Source organism: Lynx rufus, unplaced genomic scaffold (assembly GCF_022079265.1).
Source record: "Lynx rufus isolate CCGP_SWC_20201006 ecotype Redwood Valley unplaced genomic scaffold, mLynRuf1.p SCAF_16, whole genome shotgun sequence".
Taxonomy (NCBI): Eukaryota; Metazoa; Chordata; class Mammalia; order Carnivora; family Felidae; genus Lynx; species Lynx rufus.
In genome coordinates, this window is record NW_025814830.1 from 13597192 (window position 1) to 13617689 (window position 20498).

The following is a 20498-nucleotide window of genomic DNA, read 5'->3' on the forward strand; positions in this document are numbered from 1 at the left end:
CAACCATGAGGGCCTAAGCCAAGGTGATATGCGGAAGGGCAGAAATTTAGAGGAAGTCTGGCCTGCTTTGAAGTCATTGAGCTACTATTCTCCTTTCACCTGAACAACAGAATCTGATGTCTTTTGGTCAACAGCACCCTGTTTTTCCCCTGGGACAACCCTTACACCCCCACCCACCCTTTTTGGACAGGTGGCTCAAGTGGAGCTGAGTCAAGCCTCTGCCCTCAGGGATGACCACATGACTCCGGCCTGGCCAATCATGGCAACTGACTCAGAAGCACACCAGGACTCACACCAGAAACACGACTCATGACCTCAGGATTTTGCTTCAGCTACTGGGAAAGAGGTGCTCTCTTCTCTATATAGAGTTTTATCACCTAGCACTGCTGGGGGAATCTTTGCCCCCAGGAGAGGCAGAGTCTGCCTGAGAGCAAAGCCAATATAGGAGAAAAGCAGAGCCAAAAGACGGAGAAAAATCTGTTTCTTTAACATCACCTGGTGACTGGAATCCAGCTACTGCCCAAAGCCAATACTCCAATTTTCAGGTCCATGACCCAATAAATTCTCTTCCCAGCTGAAGCCAATGAGAGTCCAGTTGCTATTACACTGTGAGAGTACTGACTAATAGGATCATTGAACTTCGCCTCCAGGCCCTGGAAACCAAGTAGTGGGTGAAACCCAGCAGTGATCCCTACGCTGCAAGTTCAGATTGGGCCCCTCTGGATGGGCCCCTTTCCCAACCTGGGTCCAAGCTCTCTTTGGATGGCGTCTTCAGCAACTCTTCCGGTTCGCACTCTTCCTCCAGCTCATCCTCTGTCTGCTCTCCAGGGCTTAAGGAGCAAATCTCGCTGGGCACGGATGCATAGGTCTCCTGCCTGAAGCCAGGAATGAGGACAACAAGGAGAGAAATAGGTAAATGGGGTGTGGTGGGAGGGACAGGGATCTGCCTCAGGCTGGGCCCTGTGCTAGCTTCCATATGAACTCATTACTGACTCCTTGTCAAGATGATGCTGGGAGGTCTCACCTGCCACACCCGCTCTGCTGGAAACATCACCACAATGAATGAAATATAACAAGGCTGGGCTCAAAAAATAAGATAAACTCTCTCAGAGTCACAGCAATGGGACAGAAAGCACAGCAGATAGTGGGGCTTGAGTACTAAGATGCTGGGTTCTCTTCTGGGAAGTGTGTGTAGGAGTAGCAATGAGGTTTCATCTCCTTTGGAGCACAGGAGCCTAAAACACACATGACACGAGGTAGGCACCGGAGGGCACCCAGGACAGGGTGTAAGCCTCAAAACCTGGAGCCAAAGGGAGCTGCTCATTCGCTTGGTACCTAGGTCTGCAATACCTCCAATACCACTGTAGGACAGGAAGCTCATGTTAAGGCCTGGTCCCTTTGGGAGGCAATGGCAAAGCCTCAAGACAGAGAAAGACAAGGATAGCGCTAGAGGCAGAAGAGAGGATAAACCCCCAAATCTCCCACTCAACTGAGACCTCCAAACTAAACCCCAACCAAAAGTTAGAACGTGAATTCACTCCAAATAAAACTGGTCTTGCAGCATGAAGGCTTTAAAGAACAAAAAGACACTTCAGTTCCACTGGAGCCTTCCCCGACTACGTCCCTCCCCACTGCACACTGGGGTCAGGGGCCTCCTCTGCCTCCTCTGGTCCCCAAAGTCCCCCGAGCTTCCCTCCATCGCAGTGCTCACAGGCTCTCCAGGCACTTCGCTCTTCCACTTCAAGCCCCTTCTCACATGTACTACCGTAACTTTCTATTCAAAGTCTGTCTCCCCAGTTCGGCCACAGGTGCACAAAGGGCAGGGCCTACGGCTGTGCTGGCCATGGCTATGTCTTCAGCCTCACTCCTCACGGGGCCCAGGGCAGGAAGACATTCCTCTAGCAGACAGACAAGTGGGGGACGGCCGGATCACTGCCAGGACCTGGGCTGGCTCCTCCACTTCCCGTCCCTCATGTTCTGCTGCTGCTGCTGCTCCCGGTGGTCGATCTCCAGCAAGTGCTGCTTCATGCAGTTAGTGATCTCTGGGCCCAGGTGCCAGATGAACACACAGCTGCAGAGGCCGAAGAGAGATGTGGAAGGAGGGGGAACAGTGAACACGGAAGCCATCTGACCCTGGAAGCCACCTACATTACCATAGCCAAGACTCCAATTCCCTGGCCCCTCCCAGAAAACACACCCCACCAGCTTAGTGCAGGGGTTCCAGGCCATGTCAGGTCTACCCCCTGAGCAGGTCCAGACCATTCCACCAAACCATGACCTGTTCTGAAGACCTCAAGACTCAAGGAAGGGGGCTGGAGAAGGACTGAAATAAACTGAAGGGAGAGACAAAAGGGACTTCCTTGGCCACCAACCATGAGCTAAGGAGTTTATATCCCCATTTGATTCTCACTGTACAATTTTTTGAGGTAGTTGGTGGAGCAAACTGAGGCTTAAGATGGGAAATGACCTGGGGCACCTGGGTGGCTCAGTTGGTTGGGCGTCCGACTTCGGCCTAGGTCATGATCCCGCTGGTCCTGAGTTCGAGCCCCATGTCAGACTCTATGCTGACAGCTTGAAGCCTGGAGCCTGTTTCAGATTCTGTGTCTCCCTCTCTCTCTGCTCCTCTCCCACTTACACTCTGTCTCTCTCTCTCTCAAAAAATAAACATTAAAAAGAGAGAGAAAAAAAAAAAAAAACAGATGGGAAATGACCTGCTCAAGGTTCTCAAGGTCACAAGTAAATTAAGTGGCAGATCTGGGGTTTGAACTCAGGGCTGGGTGTGACACCCAGGTACATGCTGTCAAAGGAGAGAGCAGTAAGCTGGAACCCTCGGCGGAACTCTGCACAGGCAGGCCAGGAGCACGGTGCTCCCACTGTCTGAGCCCCTGCACTCCCCACAGTACAGGTCCTGCCCACTCCCAGGGGGAGGCCAGCCAAGGGCAGTCTCCAGGCCTTTCCCACCTGTCTCCAGATACTGTGATCAAGTGACGACAGTCATAGGTGAACTTCATGCCAGTTACGATTTCTGAAAGCAGAGCAAAGAAGCCACGTAGGCCTTCTGAGTCACAAGGCCGTGTGGGGACGCATGGGGAGGTGTCCCACGTAGGGAGGCACACCCACCTGAATGGCCAAACATCTTGGCAATGCACTCGCCCGAGTAAAAGTCAATCACCGAGATGCTTTTGTCAGAGCAGCTAGTGGCCAAGAAGGTGCCTGAGGGGTCCACGTGGACCTGCCGAGAAGAGGACCCACATGACAGTTAGGCTGCCTGCTTCTTCACTATGGCGAGGCCTGGGTCAAATGTCACAGCCTCCGCTGATGGAGGACCCTCTCATGCGGGATGCCTGGCATGCTGACTCGTCCCAGGTGCCCTCAGGACATACACCCTGCTTAGGATAAGAACTCCTGCCTCCATTTCATGGGTGAAAAAGTTACCACCCAGGCTCTGTGCTAAACACTCTGCGTGTGCAAACTGATTTCTTCCAGAGAACAACCCTATGATAGGGGCTCTTTCTAGCTGCATTTTACAGGCAATGAGACAGGCTCCAGAGGAGATGACACGTGCCCAGGTCATAGCCTGAGGCAGAGCTGCGAGTCTCACCTTAAAGCCTGAACTCAACACAACCCCCCTTACTTCAGAGGCTCTGAAAAGGTCCCCCAATCTTGTCCTGATAACACAGCAGGGAGCAAGTCTGATAAGGGAGCGCAGGTCTTTGGTTGTTCCCACCACACCATGGCCACTGAAAACAGAAGCCACTTAAATGTCCCCACTTGGGAAAAGGGCTCAGTAAATAAAGGTAAAACAGTCTGTGATACCCCCAGTTCCCAGGCAACCCTGGTCAGCTAGGCCGGAGTGGGTGCCAGCCTGTGATCCTTTGATCAGGTACCCAGGATGACACATGTCTCGGGTGGCCCATGAGGGCAGCTGACAGACAGGGGGGATGTGTGTGGTTTTCACGCCAGGGGCCCCAGCTACTCACCTTTAGCAGGGACCCTTCGTCACCCTGGGAGCCCTTGTAGCACTTCTTCTGCTTCCCATTCACGGTGTTGTAGACTCTGGGGAGGTGGGGGCATAATGTGGCCAGTGGTGGCCCTGCCCACCTGCCCCCTCTTGCATTCTGGTCCTAGCCTTACCTACCATCTTCCTCTCTCCTGGAGGCCCCTTGCCACCTCTTATCTCCCATCTGATGCCTGGACTGAAATACCATCTCAGAAAATGAGATGTCCTCTCAGGCTGAGGTCAGGGAAGTTATGTATTGGGGTATCCGTTGAGTCAATGTCTGTTAACATCTGTCTTCCCCACTACAGAGCATGTGGAGTGCCTGGCACTCAATCTGAATGAGCAAGTGAAAGGGTGGAGAACCTTTTTGCACATGCTCTCCCCTCTGCACAATCCCTCTCTCCCCTCCCCTGGCTCACTCCTCCACATCCTTCCCAGTCTCAGTTCAGATGTTCTTTCCATCAAGCCCTGCTTGATCCCCAGGTGGGATCAGGGGTTTCCCCAGGGTCCCCCAGATCCACTGGGCTCCCCTAGCCCTGACCGCTCCCTGGTGTCACTGTCTAGTGAGGTGTCCACCTCTCCTCCCTTGGACTGTGAGCTCCATGAAGGCAGGGCCTGGGGCTGCCCTGCTCACTGCTGTGTCTCCTGCACTACCCTCCCAGACAGGTGCTCAGGGAATGTAGGTGAATGAATGAATTTATGAACCACATCAGCGCCTCCTAGTCACCCCACATGGGCTTCTGAAGAGCCAGCAGGAACCCTCTGCTGACCCGGAGGCTGGGCCTGGGTGAGCCCAGTTCCTAAGAAACACTTGCTGGGTCCCTCTACCCAACCCAGCTCTTTAGGGTCCAGATGAGGAGGGGGAAGAGAGCAGGGAGATCATAAGCAGACAGAACCGACCAGGTCTTACACAGGTCCTACTCAGAAACCAGGCTGGGCTAAGAGCCCAGCTTCTCACCTCACATTGCGGTCCTGGCAGGCCACGGCCACATACTTTTGGGTGATGTCGATGTCCATGTCATACAAGGTGGTCTTCTCTGCCACGTGGTGGGTACGGACAAAGTGTAGTCCATCTGAGGCCTGGCAGGGCAGGCAGGGCCTTCAGAGGACACCCCTGACAAGTTTCCCACCCCAGCCCTCAAGGAGGCCAACCCACTCTACCTGCTGGGCACTGCGAAAGTAGATGCTCTTGTCAGCCCCACAGCTGATCATCTGGATGTCTCTATTGCCTGGAGGAGGAGGAGGTAGTGCATTAGGCAAGGCTGGGCCCTGCTGAGTCTGACTGGGGCCAGGGATCCTAGCCAGGGAACTCACTGCAAGGGAACTCCGGATTCCCGGAGGAGGAGAGTGGGTGCTGGGTGCAGGTAGGACTCTAAGACGTGAGCTGTGTGTATGAGGGGGTACAGGTGGAGCAGTGGCCTGGCAGGTCTCTGCAGAGCAAGGGCAGACAGGGAAACATGTCAGAGACACGGAAGGGGCACCACGTCTGATTTGGGATTTGGAAAGGTGATTCGGGCAGCAGTGTGGAGGCGGGACCAAAGCGGGGAGCAAGTGGAGACACGCAGAGGGTTGGGAGCCCATGCCACCATGAACAATCAGAACACCCACATGTATGTCAGGCCAGGCCCCATTGCCACATGCGCATCGCGCATCCCCTTCTGATGGCTCACTAGCCACCCCACTGTACAAATGTGAACCCAGGGGCTTAGAGTCACACAGTCCTTGTTCCAGAGCACAGAGAGTCCGGACAGGGCCAGTATTAGACCCAGGCATTCTCTGGCTAAACACTGTGCTCCAAACCTGGGCTTCCTTTCCATGCCTATTTCCTGTCTGTACAACAGGCCTATGACAGCCCTTGCCCCCACAAAGTTGTGTGAAGCCTGTGGAACAGTGGCTGCCACCCAGTAAGCACTATAAATATCCTTGCTTTTCTTCTTTCTTTATAGAATTAGAATAATAACAGCACAAATACCTTAGAGTTGTGGTGGGAATATAAAGACAGAACAGATACAAAACACTTAGAGCCTTGCTAAGCACAGATCTAAGCACACTGTCCTTGCTTCACTGCAGGACATTTGAAAGGGCTCAGGCCTGATGCACAAGTTACGAGGTTACTCAAGCAGGAGTCACTGGCTCACAGAAGGCAGTGAGCCCTGTGTTGGGGAGGAAGTGTAACCTGGGAGGGACCCAAAGAGACCTGTAAGTTACTGGTAATGTTCTGCTTCTTAACCTGGGGTGGGGAGTCCAAGGACCTAGCACTGTTAGGATACAGGTCACTGGTTATAAACAATGGGTGTGTCTGTTCTAGTTCATATGTACTGATTAAGTACCTTGATGTGGAAGTTCATTGTACTGTTCTGTAAACTATCTGTATTGTATTCATTTGTTTGGATATTTTTCAGATAAAACTGTTAAAGACTGAATCTTACCTTAGCAGGGCAGTTTCAGTCAGATTTCGACTGGCTGGAGCCCAGTTTATACTAAAATTATCAGCGTTTTGAGCATAGCTCAGCCACAGAAGGGCACTCAGGAACTGGGGTTAGGAGTTACATCCTCTCAGACTGGCTGGGGGTTCTAATGAAAGCCCACACCTTTCAGGAGATGGCCTTAAGGACCAACTCCTGGGCCACCCCTTGGCCAGTCATCACCTCTCTTGGATCTAGACCATTCGTGAAAGTTGATGTCACTGCTGGCCAAGCTGCTAGACTTGCTGATTTATTCTAACTAACTCTATCCCATGGAATGAACAGGTTTTTAAAGATGTCTGAAAGTTTTAGCTGATCAGCTTTGGTTGTCTTCATCAAGACACGTCAAACATTGTTAACTTGTTTTTGTCCATTGTTAACTTGTTTTGGCTACAGAGAGGTAGGGCAGAAAGCGGGGAGGATCAAGGGACATTAATACATTCTCAGTCACAAGATTATACATAAAAAAAAACTCTTCATAGTCAAGAACTTGGAATGAGTACATAGATGTATTCTCTTCATGAGTAGATTCTTCTGGAATATAGTTTTGAATATGCTCTTGGGTTCTAATCAATTAAATCTCATAGGACCTGCCTCCTCTCCCCTTGGAATTCCTTAGGGCCAAACCTTCATACTGAATCTTTTGAGTCTAAAGGGAATCCCTTTGATTTCCTGGCTGAGTATGTACTTTGGAGGGCAGCCCAAGGCAAGATCCTAAGCCTGTACCTACTGCTGTGTGACTCTCGCTGTAAACGAGGTAAGGAATGGACTAACTGCAGTGCAAGGATCCTCCCCAGCACAGAATTAGCTCCCGGCAACCTTTGCAGTCACCTATTTTTCTGCCAAAGTCACCAGTGCCCATCCCGTGGTCCTCTCACAGGATTGGCACCCCGATTTCTTTTTGGGGAATGGCATTCACCTAATGCCAGTCCTTCTGGATCAGGGGTGGAGGCAGGTGTGGGCTGGGGGCACGTGAGTCAGACCTGGCCCAAGAAAACACCCCAAAGCCCTGGCACCGATAACTGTTCTGAAAAGGGCAGGTGCCTCAAGCCTGCACAAGGGAATTCAGCTCCCAATTTCTGCCAAAATTGATAGGAAGAGGGGAAATCTCTTTCGAGTGGCACAGTGACACCCAGATGCTGCCCACCACAGAAAGGTGTAGCTGACAGAGGGAGTCTTGATGATTTAAAAAAATAATAATAGAATAAATCAACCTTTGGATCCAGCTGGGCCTGAATCCAGAGCTTGCTTTTCCCTTTTTTGTTCAAACTAAAGGGAGTCTTGTTATTACGTGTAGCCAAAGGGGTGCACCAACCAAGGAGGGCGAAGCAGGAAGGAAAGGACTCACCAGCAAACTTGATGGCCGTGATGGAGGAGGAGTGGTCGTCCAGGGTCTGCTCCAGGTTGTAGTTCTTCTCCACATTCAGCACGTGGATCAGTCGGTCCCGACTGGCTGAGGCCAGCAAGGTCAGTCCTGTGAGTGGACAGGGTGGCACTGGGTTCTCAGGAGGCTGCCTGATGCCTTGGCCTCCCAGAGAACAATGTGACTGAGCTTTCCAGGCCTCGAAAAAGGGGTCTTTGGTGCTGTGACTGCAGCCACCTGGCCTCAAAGCCCTCAAGGGGCCATTCCCCCAGCTCTGCAGTCTCTCCCCAGAGCCCCTCAAACCTTGGCACTTCACATCTCATGCCCAGTTCGGGGGGATGAATCTTGATGTACATGGACGCTCTGCCACCTGTGCCCATAGCAGACATCCCAGCAGAGCCCAGCACTCCTTCCTGCCAAGGCCAACTCTTTGGCTGCCATGTGAAGCCCAGCCAACTTCTCAGCCTCCCCAGAACACTGCTCCTTCACTCTCTGAACTCCGGCTACCTGGGTCTCGTCCAGGCCCTACTGACAACCCGCTGCCACACTTCCTTCTGCCAATGGGTCTTCCCTGCTGGCCCCCTCAGACAGTGCCAACCCTGGTCGCCTCGCATGTCTGAGGGCTAACACGTGACTTGAGGTGGAGGGGAGTTCATGAAGGATGTACTGAATGAAAAGAGATTTGAAGAAAAACTGGTGGGTGGTGCCTGGGTGACTCAGACAGTAAAGCATCCGACTTCGGCTCAGGTCATGATCTCATGGTTCCTGACTTCGAGTCCCGTGTCAGGCTCTGCACTAACAGTGCAGAGCCTGCTTGGGGTTCTCTCTCTCTGCCCCTACCTTGCTTGCTTGCTCTCTCTCTCTTTCTCTCTCTCTCAAAATAAATAAACTTAAAAAAAGAGAAGAAAAGAAAAGAAAAACTGGTGGGACAGAGGGTGCAGGGAAACAAATAAGGAGAAAAGAGTATGGGAAAGATTGCTAACATATCTATTCCTGCCAAAATGTTCTATTCCTGCCAAAAATGTATCAGCAGAATCAAATCATGGGGAAAACAGACAAACCCAAACTGAAGGAAATTCTGTAAAATGGCCTATACTCTGCAGAAAGTCAAATCACAAAGACAAAGTAAGGCTGTGGAAATGTTCCAGAAAAAAAGGTGACAAAAGAGCTATGAAAACTAAATTGTGAACCTGGACTGGAAAAACAAAGGTGCTACGAAGGACAATATTGGGACAGCCGGCAAACTGGGAATAAGGACCATGGAGGAGATAACAGAACCATATAAAGTGAAACCTCCCATTTTTTTTTTTAAGTTTATTTATTTATTTTGAGAGAGTGAGAGAACACGAACAGGGGAGGGGCAGACAGCGAGCAAGAGAGAGAGAATCCCAAGCAAGCTCCATGCTGTCAGCATAGGGCCTGATGTGGGGCTTGAACTCATGAACTGTGAGATCATGACCTAAGCTGAAATCAAGAGTCCGATGCTTAATCGACTGAGTCACCTGGGTGCCCTGAAACCTCCATATTTGATAAGTGCACATGGTCCTGTAAATGGATATCCTCATTCCTAAGAAATGCTCACAGACACATCGAAGAGTGAAAGATCATGCCCTCAACTTACTCTCAAACAGGTTAGCCAAAGAAATGTATGTGAGAATACTTTATGTCCATGTGCATAGGTACACACATGTGCACAAACACAGAGATAGAAGTGGAGATGGGGAAACAGGTAAAGTCATATATACAGTCATAGGGTCAGATAGAATTTAAAAGAAAAAACCCTGAGGAATCTGGGTGAAAAGAATATGGGTATTCATTCTAATACTCTTGCAATTTTTCTGTAGGCATTGAACTTTTTCAAAATAATTTGGTTGATCTGTGATATATAATATAACTGTTGCTCTCTTTTTTCCAGCAGAGGATGAGCTCATTCATACTTTCTCTCATTCAACACTCACCTCTTTCACCTCAAAGCTATTCAGAGCACTGGGGACCAGGGTAAGCAAGTCAAGCCCAGTCTTGCCTGCCCGAGTCTTGCATTCTAGAGTCCTGGCTACCCTGGTCTCAGGGCCCAGTGACAGGGCTTACTACACACAGGACTGCCAGCTGTCACTCACAGCCCCACGAGACATCAACCACTCATTTCTGTGGCTCGGCCAGGGGGGGAATGCTCTCCTGCTTTCCCCCTACCTGCCCCTCACCCCACACAGGTTTACCTGTCTCAGGCTTGGAGTACTCCAGGCACAGCACCTCAGCATCATGGGCCTCCACCTTGACCAGCTCGTCCATGAAATGTAGCTCGTGGATCCTGGGAGACATACGCTGTCCGCTGTACCCTGCCCGGAGCCCCCACCCCTCAGCGCTAGGTGTTCTGCAACTGCCAGAAAAGGTCAGAGCAGCCCGCCGGGCAATGTGGGAAATTCCTGCCCTGGCCAGCTAATCTAGATGCCCAATCATTCTTCTCCTCTAGAAACCAGCTATCTTAAAGGTAGCAGTGCCAAGCCTGGACCACCTAAGCAGCACCCAGCCCCTTATGGTTCCATGGGCCAGGACTAGGACAGTCCTCTGGGAGAACAGGGGTTAGGACAGGGCTATATCAGAGGTGATTCCTGGGGGTGGGGCAGGGGCCAGGGGTCAGAGGTCATGCTCAAGGATAGGACCTATAGGTATGGGACATTTGATTCCTATCTCTCATTCTTAAAGACTCTCAAATCTAAACTTTCCTCATTCTCTCCAACTGAAACCAAACAACACGCCCTCTAGGATGACATAAGAGACAGTCACTCCACGTCCTTCACTCTACCTGTCATCTTAGCTTAGCCACTGGCCTCTCCTGCCTCAGTTAACCCATCTAGAAACCAGCTGCTAAGAGCAGCGTTTCCACCAGAGGGTGGGTGAAAGGAGTAAGTGTCAAGCCAGTGGCCAGCCAGGGAAGAGTGCTACATCCACGTTGGCTCGCTGCTGTTTTCACCATTCACAGCAGAGCGCAGTCAGTGTGAACGGCCCACGGACACATTCGGTTTGCCTCACACGGCGATTGGTGTCCAAACAGTTGCCAGCATTTAAAAGTCATAGAATTTCACAGAGAAAACTCAGCCCTTTGCTCTACTTGGACGATGGGAACATGTGACAATGCAGCCTGCACTCCTGCTGCCACACGGTGGCTGCCCCTTCTGGAGCACCTGCTCTCCGGCTCCCTATCCCTTTCACTCCTCCAGTCTCGGCACCCAAGTGGTCATAGCTGTCATTCGTCAACTTAAACCTCGTGATGGGGTTCATATTCTGTCAGCGCCTATTGGGCCGGTGACATCTTAAAAAACCTCTACAGTGTGGGAAAACAGCCTGAGCCCTCATATGTCCCATCCTCCTGCCCCCCCCCCCACCCCATGCCACCAGGACCCCCCACGCTCCAGCTGGCATCCTCTCTGTCCGGAACTGTCCCCCTACCCTAAGGTCACACATGTGTGCCTGTCTACAACACGGGCACAGTTCACAAGCCCCAGCTGCGGAGGTCCCCGTGGCTGCCCTATGTCAGCCCTCCAGAAGACGCTTCTTAGCTTAAAGTCGTCAGGGACAGCTGCTTTCCAGCTTGCTAGTCACAGTCCCTCATTCCCAGTGGGCCGGCGGGGGTGCCGAGGCCAGGGCTCCTTCACACCACCGAGTATCCAAGCCTGAGCTGGGAAGTGTCTGCTAATCACCCTCCAGGGCTCACTTGCCTCAGATTTCCACTTCGGTCGCCTGAAGCCAAGTGCTGGCCATCAGGACTGACCTGCATGACCCGCACCCCAGCTTTCACGTCCACAGGTGTCCCGTTCTCACCCCCCCGGTCTGGGAAGTGCGACGTGTCCTGCAGGTGCTGGATGTCATTCTCTACGTACACTACCTTCAGCAGGGTCTGCGGAGGGAGAGGGCTGAGGTCAGTGCTCTGGAAGCGCCAAAGCACCTCTGCAGTCCTGTCTCCCCACAGCCGGCCTCCCGTCCTTCATTAGCTCCAGAACTCCAAATCTGACCTTCGCTACTCAGAAGGTATGGAGCTCCCGCAGCCATGCTGGATGACAAGGACAAGGATGACTCCAAAATGGCAGTGTGGACAGCTAAAGGCTCTCGGGTCTCTAAGGGCTTCCTGCAGCTGCCAAAACAGCTGGACTGGTGACCTCCAGACTATTTTTATGAGTCAGAAAACCAAACTTTTCCTCTTGGCTTTGGGTTCTTCTATTGTATGCAGACAAATATAACATGTATATCACACAGGTGCAGAAGAGAAGGTGGTAGTACTGGGTGGGGGGGTGGTGGTGAGGGGAGTAAAAGGGCACCTGCTACACACACCCTGCATTAAGGGCCTGTTTTGTTCCAGCCACAGTGACTGCTCAGGTTTTCCAACTCCCCAAACTCTTTCTCACCTCAGGGCCTTTGCACAGGCTATTCCCTTGGTGTAGGACACTCTCCCCTCCCCTCTTTGCTCATCCCTATCCTCCACATCTCAGCTCAGTTGTCTCCTCCTCCAGGAAACTGCCCCTCACACTACAGATAAAATCAGATGACACTGTTACATATCCTACTAACACTTCACAATTTATTTCCATGCTTATCATGCTTATGATTATACCATAATTTGTACAGTTATTGGTGCCTCTCCCTTCTAGACTGTGGGAGCCACAAGGGCAGAAGGAGGGTCTTAGTCACTGATGTGTCCCCAGCATGCAGCATAGCACCTAGCATAGATCTAACTAAGCATCTGCAGAATAAATGAATGCATGAATCAGATCTCAGCTCCTAAGAGAAGCTCCCTCACTGACCTAGCAATAGCAACCATTTCTTCAGCCCTCCCAACATCATGGCTCTCTTTGGGACGCTGCCAGCAGCCTCACCCAAGGCTTCACTGTGTGGCAGTTAGCTAGACAGGGGAAGCCCCTCCCTGATTTGGTCTGTCAGGTGTTCTTCCAGAGAATTCTGACTGAAGACCTGGGGAACAATTTCATTTCTACTGAATATGTCAGGTTGCCTGGAGTAGCTGTGTTGACACACCTAGAAAGCAGGAGCTGATGGGCAGAGAGAAGCAAAGAGGACAGACCACACTACCTCAGAAAGAAAAAGAGGGAGAGAGTGAGAGACAAGAGAGAGGGCGACAGAGTGTGACCGGTCTTGCTTCCTGCTTCTTGCCCTCAGTGAAACTTAACACCAAGGTCCACAAGACCCCCTCTTGTCCCTATATCCTACTTAAAGTATGTCTCAGTTCCTCCTAAAATATGGTTCATAATTGAGCCACTCACATTACTGAAGATATTTTTCTGCCAGTGAGAGTCAGGGCTGCTATCCATGTTCCAAAAGCGGATGGTGTTGTCTGAGGAGCAAGTAAGAAAAGATCCTGATGGCAGACAAGCTCTCTGATCTTCAAACTCCGGATACACCTACAGTCCCCAGAGAACAAGGCAAAGGGCGATTCATTACAACCATGTCAGTGGCAGCATTATGATATACTAGTGCATTTTGGTGACAAAAAGTATGTGGCAGATAAACAGGCATGGCGTAATGCCTTCTATGTTAAAAATGAACAAGAAAACAAGGACACTGAATGCTACTATATATTGTCCATGCCCCATCTTCAGCCCAGGCCATGAAACATCCCCACACGTAAATTTCCAAGGCAAATGGGCAGCTCCATCAAAAATCACTAAGCACAAAAGGAAACAAGGTACCATGAGCAAGAAGCAGCAGAAATAGCCATCCAGCTTCAAATACTGGAATTATCACACAGAACATAAAATAACTATGTTTAACATGCTTAAAGAAATAGAAGAGCTTTGACAAGAGTAAAAGTATGACTAGCCGACCATAAACTATAAAGACTAACCAAGCAGGGCTGAAAAACAACAAAATAGAACTATTTCTAGAAGCAAAATGCAGGTCAGACAGTCAAAAAGATGACATATAGAGAGATTTCAAATCTGGAAAACCGGGTTCTGAGGAAATGATAACAGCAGTAGCACAGATTTTTAATCTAAAATCGCCACATCAAAATGAGCAACCAGATATCAAAACCAAAACCCCACAGACAACACTTACAGCAAAATTAGGTGATACGATATTCTCATAACTCCCAAAATACAAGCAGGTAGGGACTAAATACCTCCAGTAGTTTGTCAACATGTATATGAGAGAACACAGAAGGAAGCAACTTTGTTGTTCTTTGAGTAACTCTGTGGTTACCCAACAAAGGATAACCCCAAAGTAGCCAACGGGTATTCACAGGGAAAGTACAACAGTTCAAATTGAACAGCAGTTCAAACCAGGAGGGTTTTATCCACTCCAATAGTGGCTGAGTGTGTGCTTTGGCAATTAGGTCAGAAGGGGCTGGAGCTGTGAAGATCCTGTGAACTCTTAACACTGACCTGCCATGGCTCTCACCCATGGCCAAAGGCCCACCCAGAGGGAAAACAAGACTGATCAGGATAGACACTGGAGAGCCAGAGTAAAGAGGAGGCTTAGAAAAAGGTAGGGGCACAACACATAAATAGGGACATAATAAGGAAATATCAGAAAGCAAGCTGCCATATTTTTTTAAATAGTATAAAAATCATAGAAGATGGAATCCTTTCTTGGGGAGCTAGAAAATCTGCCCTCAACCACACCAACTTCTATTTTTATTTTTATTTAAGTAATCTCTACACCCAAGGTGGGGTTCAAACTCATGACCCTCAGATCATGGCTCTACGGACTGAGCCAGCCAGGTGCCCCACGAACTATAGCATTTCTAAGAATGAAAACAAAAAAGGACCAAACTCCAGTCCCAAACAAAGTTACCCTTTAAAATAAAAGGAAAAGAAAGAAAGCACACCAGAAACATATTTCCACAAAACAAAACAATTTCCCAATTAGGAAATTCAGAAATAAGATGACAGAATTCAGAGTTAGAAATAAATGAAGAGATCATTTCAGGAATAAAAACCAAATTAGAAGGAATCCAAAAGCGAATAAACACAAAAAGGTAAGGCATGAAGAAATAGGTAAAAAGGGGGCTTTTTTTTTTTTTATCTTTTAAGTTTATTTATTTATTTTGAGAGAGAGACAGAGGGGGCCAGAGGGGGAGGGGCAGAGAGAGAGAATCCCAAGCAGGCTCCACACTGTCAGCATGAGGCAGAATGCGGGGCTTAAACCCACAAACCATGAGATCACATGACGTAACTGAAACCAAGAGTCGGACACTTAACCAACTGAGCCACCCAGGCGCCCCTAAAAGGGGGAAACTATTAAAAATAAAACAAATGATGAAAGAACTAAAAGGATTTGAGAAAAAGTGACACTACTGGAGCTAGGCAATGAGAATCCAACATATAGATAATAGAAATCCCTGAAGAAAACCAAATCAAGGGAACAGAAATACTAAAATGTATACAGCAGGAATAGGTCTACCTATAAAAACCAATACCAAGATATACTCTAGAGTAACATTACTAGGCCTAAAAGTAAAAGAAAGAAATCCTTTGGGCTTCTAGGCAAGCACAGAAAGTGACTTAAAAGGGAAAACAATCAGACATTTCAATAACCATAAGAAAATGAAATAATGTATTTAAGAGAGACAAGGAAAGAAAACATGAGCCAAACATTTTCTATCCAGCAGGAGTGACTTTCAAGTATAAAGGGCAAATATAAATTTACCAATATGCAAAAACTCATATTGGGAGATACTGTCCCCATGAACTGTTCCTGACAAATCTCCTAAAGAATGAGCTCCAGGGGCACCTGGTTGGCTCAGTTGGTTAAGCGTCTTACTTTGGCTCAGATCATGATCTCATGGCTCGTGAGTTTGAGGTCCACGGGCTCTGTGCTGTCAGTGCAGAGCCTGTTTCAGATCCTCTGTCCCCCTCTCTCTGTCCTCCCCTGTGCTCTCTCTAAAAAAAAAAAAAAAAAAAAAAAAAAAAAAAAAAAAAAAAGGAGCTCCTGACAACAAAAACAACTAGAGACATCAACATAGATTAAATATATAGTTACTCATAGAACAAAGAATAAATGAGGGTCAAGTGACATCACTGAAAACGGCACAGTGGGGAGAACTCCAAAAAGCTATCCCTCCACCAAAGCAAACTTAAGCTCCAAAAAACTGTCAGAATCAACTTTTTCAGAACTCTGGAATCTAACTTACAATAACCAGGGAGAGCTTAAAAAAGAAAGAAGCTGCTGCATTTTGACATTTAAGGAAACTGCTGTCAAATCACGACAGCCGACATCTCAGATAATGGAAAGACTTTAGTGACTACACATGAAAAAGAACACAATCTTTACAAAAACAGTTCAGAAAAACCACTAAACAACTACAACCCACACAACAAACCCCAGAGTGGAGGAGAAGAATCTGATTTCCAGAGTCATCACATTATAAAAATCAAAATATCTATGGGGCGCCTGGGTGGCGCAGTCGGTTAAGCGTCCGACTTCAGCCAGGTCACGATCTCGCGGTCCGTGAGTTCGAGCCCCGCGTCAGGCTCTGGGCTGATGGCTCAGAGCCTGGAGCCTGTTTCCGATTCTGTGTCTCCCTCTCTCTCTGCCCCTCCCCTGTTCATGCTCTGTCTCTCTCTGTCCCAAAAATAAATAAATGTTGAAAAAAAAAATTTTTAAATCAAAATATCTAGGTTTCAACAAAAAAAATAATGAGATAGGCAAGAAAAGAAGAAAATAAAAATAAATCCCATCTTAGGAGTAATTACCTTAAATGTAAAGGGATTAAACTCTCTAATAAAAAGAAAATTATTGGCAGACTTCATTAAAAAAAAGATCCAACTCTCTGTTGTCCATAAGAGGCTACTTTATATCCAGACACATACAGGGTGAAAGTAAAGGTATGTAAAAAGATACTCCATACAGGAGTACTACGTGGCAATGAGAAAGAATGAAATATGGCCCTCTGTAGCAACGTGGATGGAACTGGAGAGTGTTATGCTAAGTGAAACAAGCCATACAGAGAAAGACAGATACCATATGTTTTCACTCTTATGTGGATCCTGAGAAACTTAACAGAAACCCATGGGGGAGAGGAAGGAAAAAAAAAATGAGGTTAGAGTGGGAGAGAGCCAAAGCATAAGAGACTCTTAAAAACTGAGAACAGGGGCGCCTGGGTGGCGCAGTCGGTTAAGCGTCCGACTTCAGCCAGGTCACGATCTCGCGGTCCGGGAGTTCGAGCCCCGCATCGGGCTCTGGGCTGATGGCTCAGAGCCTGGAGCCTGTTTCTGATTCTGTGTCTCCCTCTCTCTCTGCCCCTCCCCCGTTCATGCTCTGTCTCTCTCTGTCCCAAAAATAAATAAACATTGAAAAAAAAAAAAAAAATTTAAAAAAAAAAAAAAAAAAACTGAGAACAAACTGAGGGTTGATGGGGGGCTGGGAAGGAGGGGAGGGTAGGTGATGGGCATTGAAGAGGGCATCTTTTGGGATGAGCACTGAGTGTTGTATGGAAACCAATTTGACAATAAATTTCATATATTAAAAAAAAAAAAAAGATACTCCATACAAATAGTAACCAGAAAAGAAATTTGCATGTATATAGTAGTATCAGACAAAATAGAGTTTAAGTCAAAAACTGTTAAAAGTGGGGGTGCCTGGGTGGCTCAGTCAGTTGAGCATCCCTCTTTGGATCAGGTCATGAGCTCACTGCTCATGGGTTCAAGCCCCTGTTGGGCTCTGTGCTGACAACTCAGGGCCTGAAGCCTGCTTCAGATTCTGTGTCTCCCTCTCTCTCTGCCCCCCGCCCCCTCATCCCCACACTCACACTCTGTCTCTCTCTCTTTCAAAAATAAATATTTTTTAAAAAATTTTTAAAAACTGTTACAAGTGACAAAGAAGGGCATTATATATTGATAAAGGGGCCAACCATCAAGAAGATATAACACAAACATACACACATAAGAGCAGAGAACCAAAATACACGAAGCAAAAACTGACAGAATTGGAAACAGCATTGTAACAGTTGAAGACTTCAACATTCCATTTTCAACAAAAGATAGTTATAAGAAATTATCAATAAGGAAATAGAGGACTAGAAAAACACTATAAACCAAACAGACTAACAGATATGTAAAGAATACTCCACCCAATAACGGCATAACCCACATTCTTCTCAAGTAAACATGGAGCATTCTCCAGAATAGACCACCTATAAGGTAACAAAAGAAGTCAATACATTTTTTTTTTATTTTTTATTATTTTTTTTCAACGTTTTTATTTTTATTTTTGGGACAGAGAGAGACAGAGCATGAACGGGGGAGGGGCAGAGAGAGAGGGAGACACAGCATCGGAAACAGGCTCCAGGCTCTGAGCCATCAGCCCAGAGCCTGATGCGGGGCTCGAACTCACGGACCGCGAGATCGTGACCTGGCTGAAGTCGGACGCTTAACCGACTGCGCCACCCAGGCGCCCCAAGAAGTCAATACGTTTTAAAAGACTGTAATCACACAAACAATCTAACGACAGTCAGAATGAAATTACAAATAACAGAAGGAAATTTGGAGAATTAACAAATATGTGAATATTAAATCACGCACTGTTACACAACCAATGGATCAGTGAAGAAATCAAAGGGAAATTAGAAAATACTTTGACACAAGTGAAAATGAAAACACAATATACCAAAACTTATGGAATGCAGCAAAAGCAATACTCAGAGGGAAATTTATAGCTGTAAATGCCTCCATCAAGAAAGTCTCAAATCAATAATGTCTCACCTTAAGGAACTAGAAAAGAAGAGCAAACTAAACCAAGGGCTGGCAAGAAGAAGATAAAAATTACAATGGAGATAAGGTTGTTGTTGTTGTTGTTGTTGTTTTTCAGAAACAGAAAAGCTGATCCCAAATAGTGCCAATATTGATAAAGAAGAACAAAGTTGTAGGAAACACACTTCCTAATTTCAAAACTTATTACAAAGCTACAGTAATCAAAATTCTGTGCCATTGGCATAGAGATAGACATACATCAATGGAATATAACTGAGGGTACAAAATTAAATCCATACATCTATGGTCAATTGATTTTCGACAAGTGTGCCAAGATTATCCAAGGGGAAAGAATAGTCTGTTCAATAAACAGTGCTGGAATTATATACCCACATGCAAAATAATGAAGCTGGACCCTTGCTTCAAGTATAAAAGTTAACAAAAATTAACTCAAAAGAGACCAAAGACCTAAATGGAAGAGCTAAAATAATAAAACCCTTAGAAGAAAAGTAAATCTTCATGGTTGTGGATTTGGCAATGGTTTTTTAGTTATGACACCAAAGATACAAGCAATAAAAGAAAAAAATAAATTGAACTTTATCAAAATTAAAAATCTTTGTACATCAAAGGATACAAGAAAGTGGATAACATAAAAATGGAAGAAAATATTTGTAAATCATATATCTAATAAGGATATCCAGAATATGTAAAGAACTCTTACAATTCAAAAGCAAAAAGACAACCCAAGTAAAAACTGGACAAAATATTTGAATAGATATTTCTTCAAAGATATACAAATTACCAACTAGCACATAAAAAGAAATTCAGTATCATTAACCATTAGGGAAATGCAAGTCAAAACCACAATATACTACCATTTCACAAACACTAAGATGGCTATACTTCAAAAATAAAAAAAAAACAGTGTTGGTAAGGATGTGGAGGATGGCTAGTGGGAATGTAAAATGATGCAGCTGCTGGGAAAAGTTTGGGGGTTCCTCAAAAAGTTAAACACAGAATTACCATATGACCCAGTAATTCTGCCCACCAGGTATACCACCCAAAAGAACTGAAAACAGATGTTCAAACAAAGCTTGTACATGAACGTTCATAGCAGCACTATTCATAAAGCCAGAGGATGGAAACAACACAAATATCCATCAATTGATGAACAGATAAACAAAACATGGTATATCCATACAATGGAATATTATTCAACCCTAAAAAAGGAATGAAGTACTGAAACATGTAACCACGTGGATAAACCTTGAAAACATTAAGTGAAAGAATCCAGACACAGAGTCTACATATTTTATTTTTCTATTTGTATGAAATATTCAGAACAGGCAAATTCATAGCGACAGAAAGCAGATTAGGGTTGGGGAAGTGGGAAAAGGGATTGATTGCTTGGGTACAGAGTTTCCTTTTGAGGTGATGAAAATGTTCCAGTGCTGGATAGTAGGGATGGTTGTATAACATTGTGAATGTATTGAATGCCACTGAATTGTACATTTTAAAATTATTTAAATGGTGAATTTTATGCTATGTGTATTTTACCACAATATATATGTACACTTATTACCCTCCCAATAAATGGGGTCATAAGGAAGAGAATGTGGTATATAATGGTTTATAATGATCAAATCACACAGAAATAGTATAACTATTTTTAAAAATGGGGGTGAATGGAGAGAACATAGGCAAAAAAATTGTTTTAAACTCTTCTCAAAATTGAGTAATCGTCATTCTCAGACTGTTGTACATATAATGTGGGAATAAGTAAATGATTAACTGGGTAGATATCCTAATTCCATCAGCCCCCATGTCTTTAGGATTCTGGAAGGATCAATCCAATACCTATGAGCATCCCCAGCACTCAGACAGTGAATTTGAAATACCAGTTCACACTGAAAACAAAACAAAAACTCAGGGCTTCTTCAAGAAATGGTTAATTCCAGGTCTGGGACAGGAAA

At 46.8% G+C, this 20498-nt stretch overlaps 1 protein-coding gene across 1 annotated transcript in view; it reads right to left on the reverse strand.

The window, feature by feature from the left end:
* Positions 1 to 20498, reverse strand: part of WDR62 (WD repeat domain 62) — a 44782-nt gene that overhangs the window by 8959 nt on the left and 15325 nt on the right. The window contains exons 10-20 of the mRNA XM_047078195.1: positions 13099 to 13236; positions 11545 to 11723; positions 10045 to 10136; positions 7814 to 7939; positions 5162 to 5229; positions 4959 to 5080; positions 3981 to 4056; positions 3121 to 3232; positions 2962 to 3025; positions 1943 to 2071; positions 742 to 875 (exon numbers count right to left, since the gene is read on the reverse strand). Coding sequence (XP_046934151.1) covers positions 742 to 875; positions 1943 to 2071; positions 2962 to 3025; positions 3121 to 3232; positions 3981 to 4056; positions 4959 to 5080; positions 5162 to 5229; positions 7814 to 7939; positions 10045 to 10136; positions 11545 to 11723; positions 13099 to 13236 — 1240 coding nt within the window. The remainder of the gene's footprint in view (positions 1 to 741; positions 876 to 1942; positions 2072 to 2961; positions 3026 to 3120; positions 3233 to 3980; positions 4057 to 4958; positions 5081 to 5161; positions 5230 to 7813; positions 7940 to 10044; positions 10137 to 11544; positions 11724 to 13098; positions 13237 to 20498) is intronic.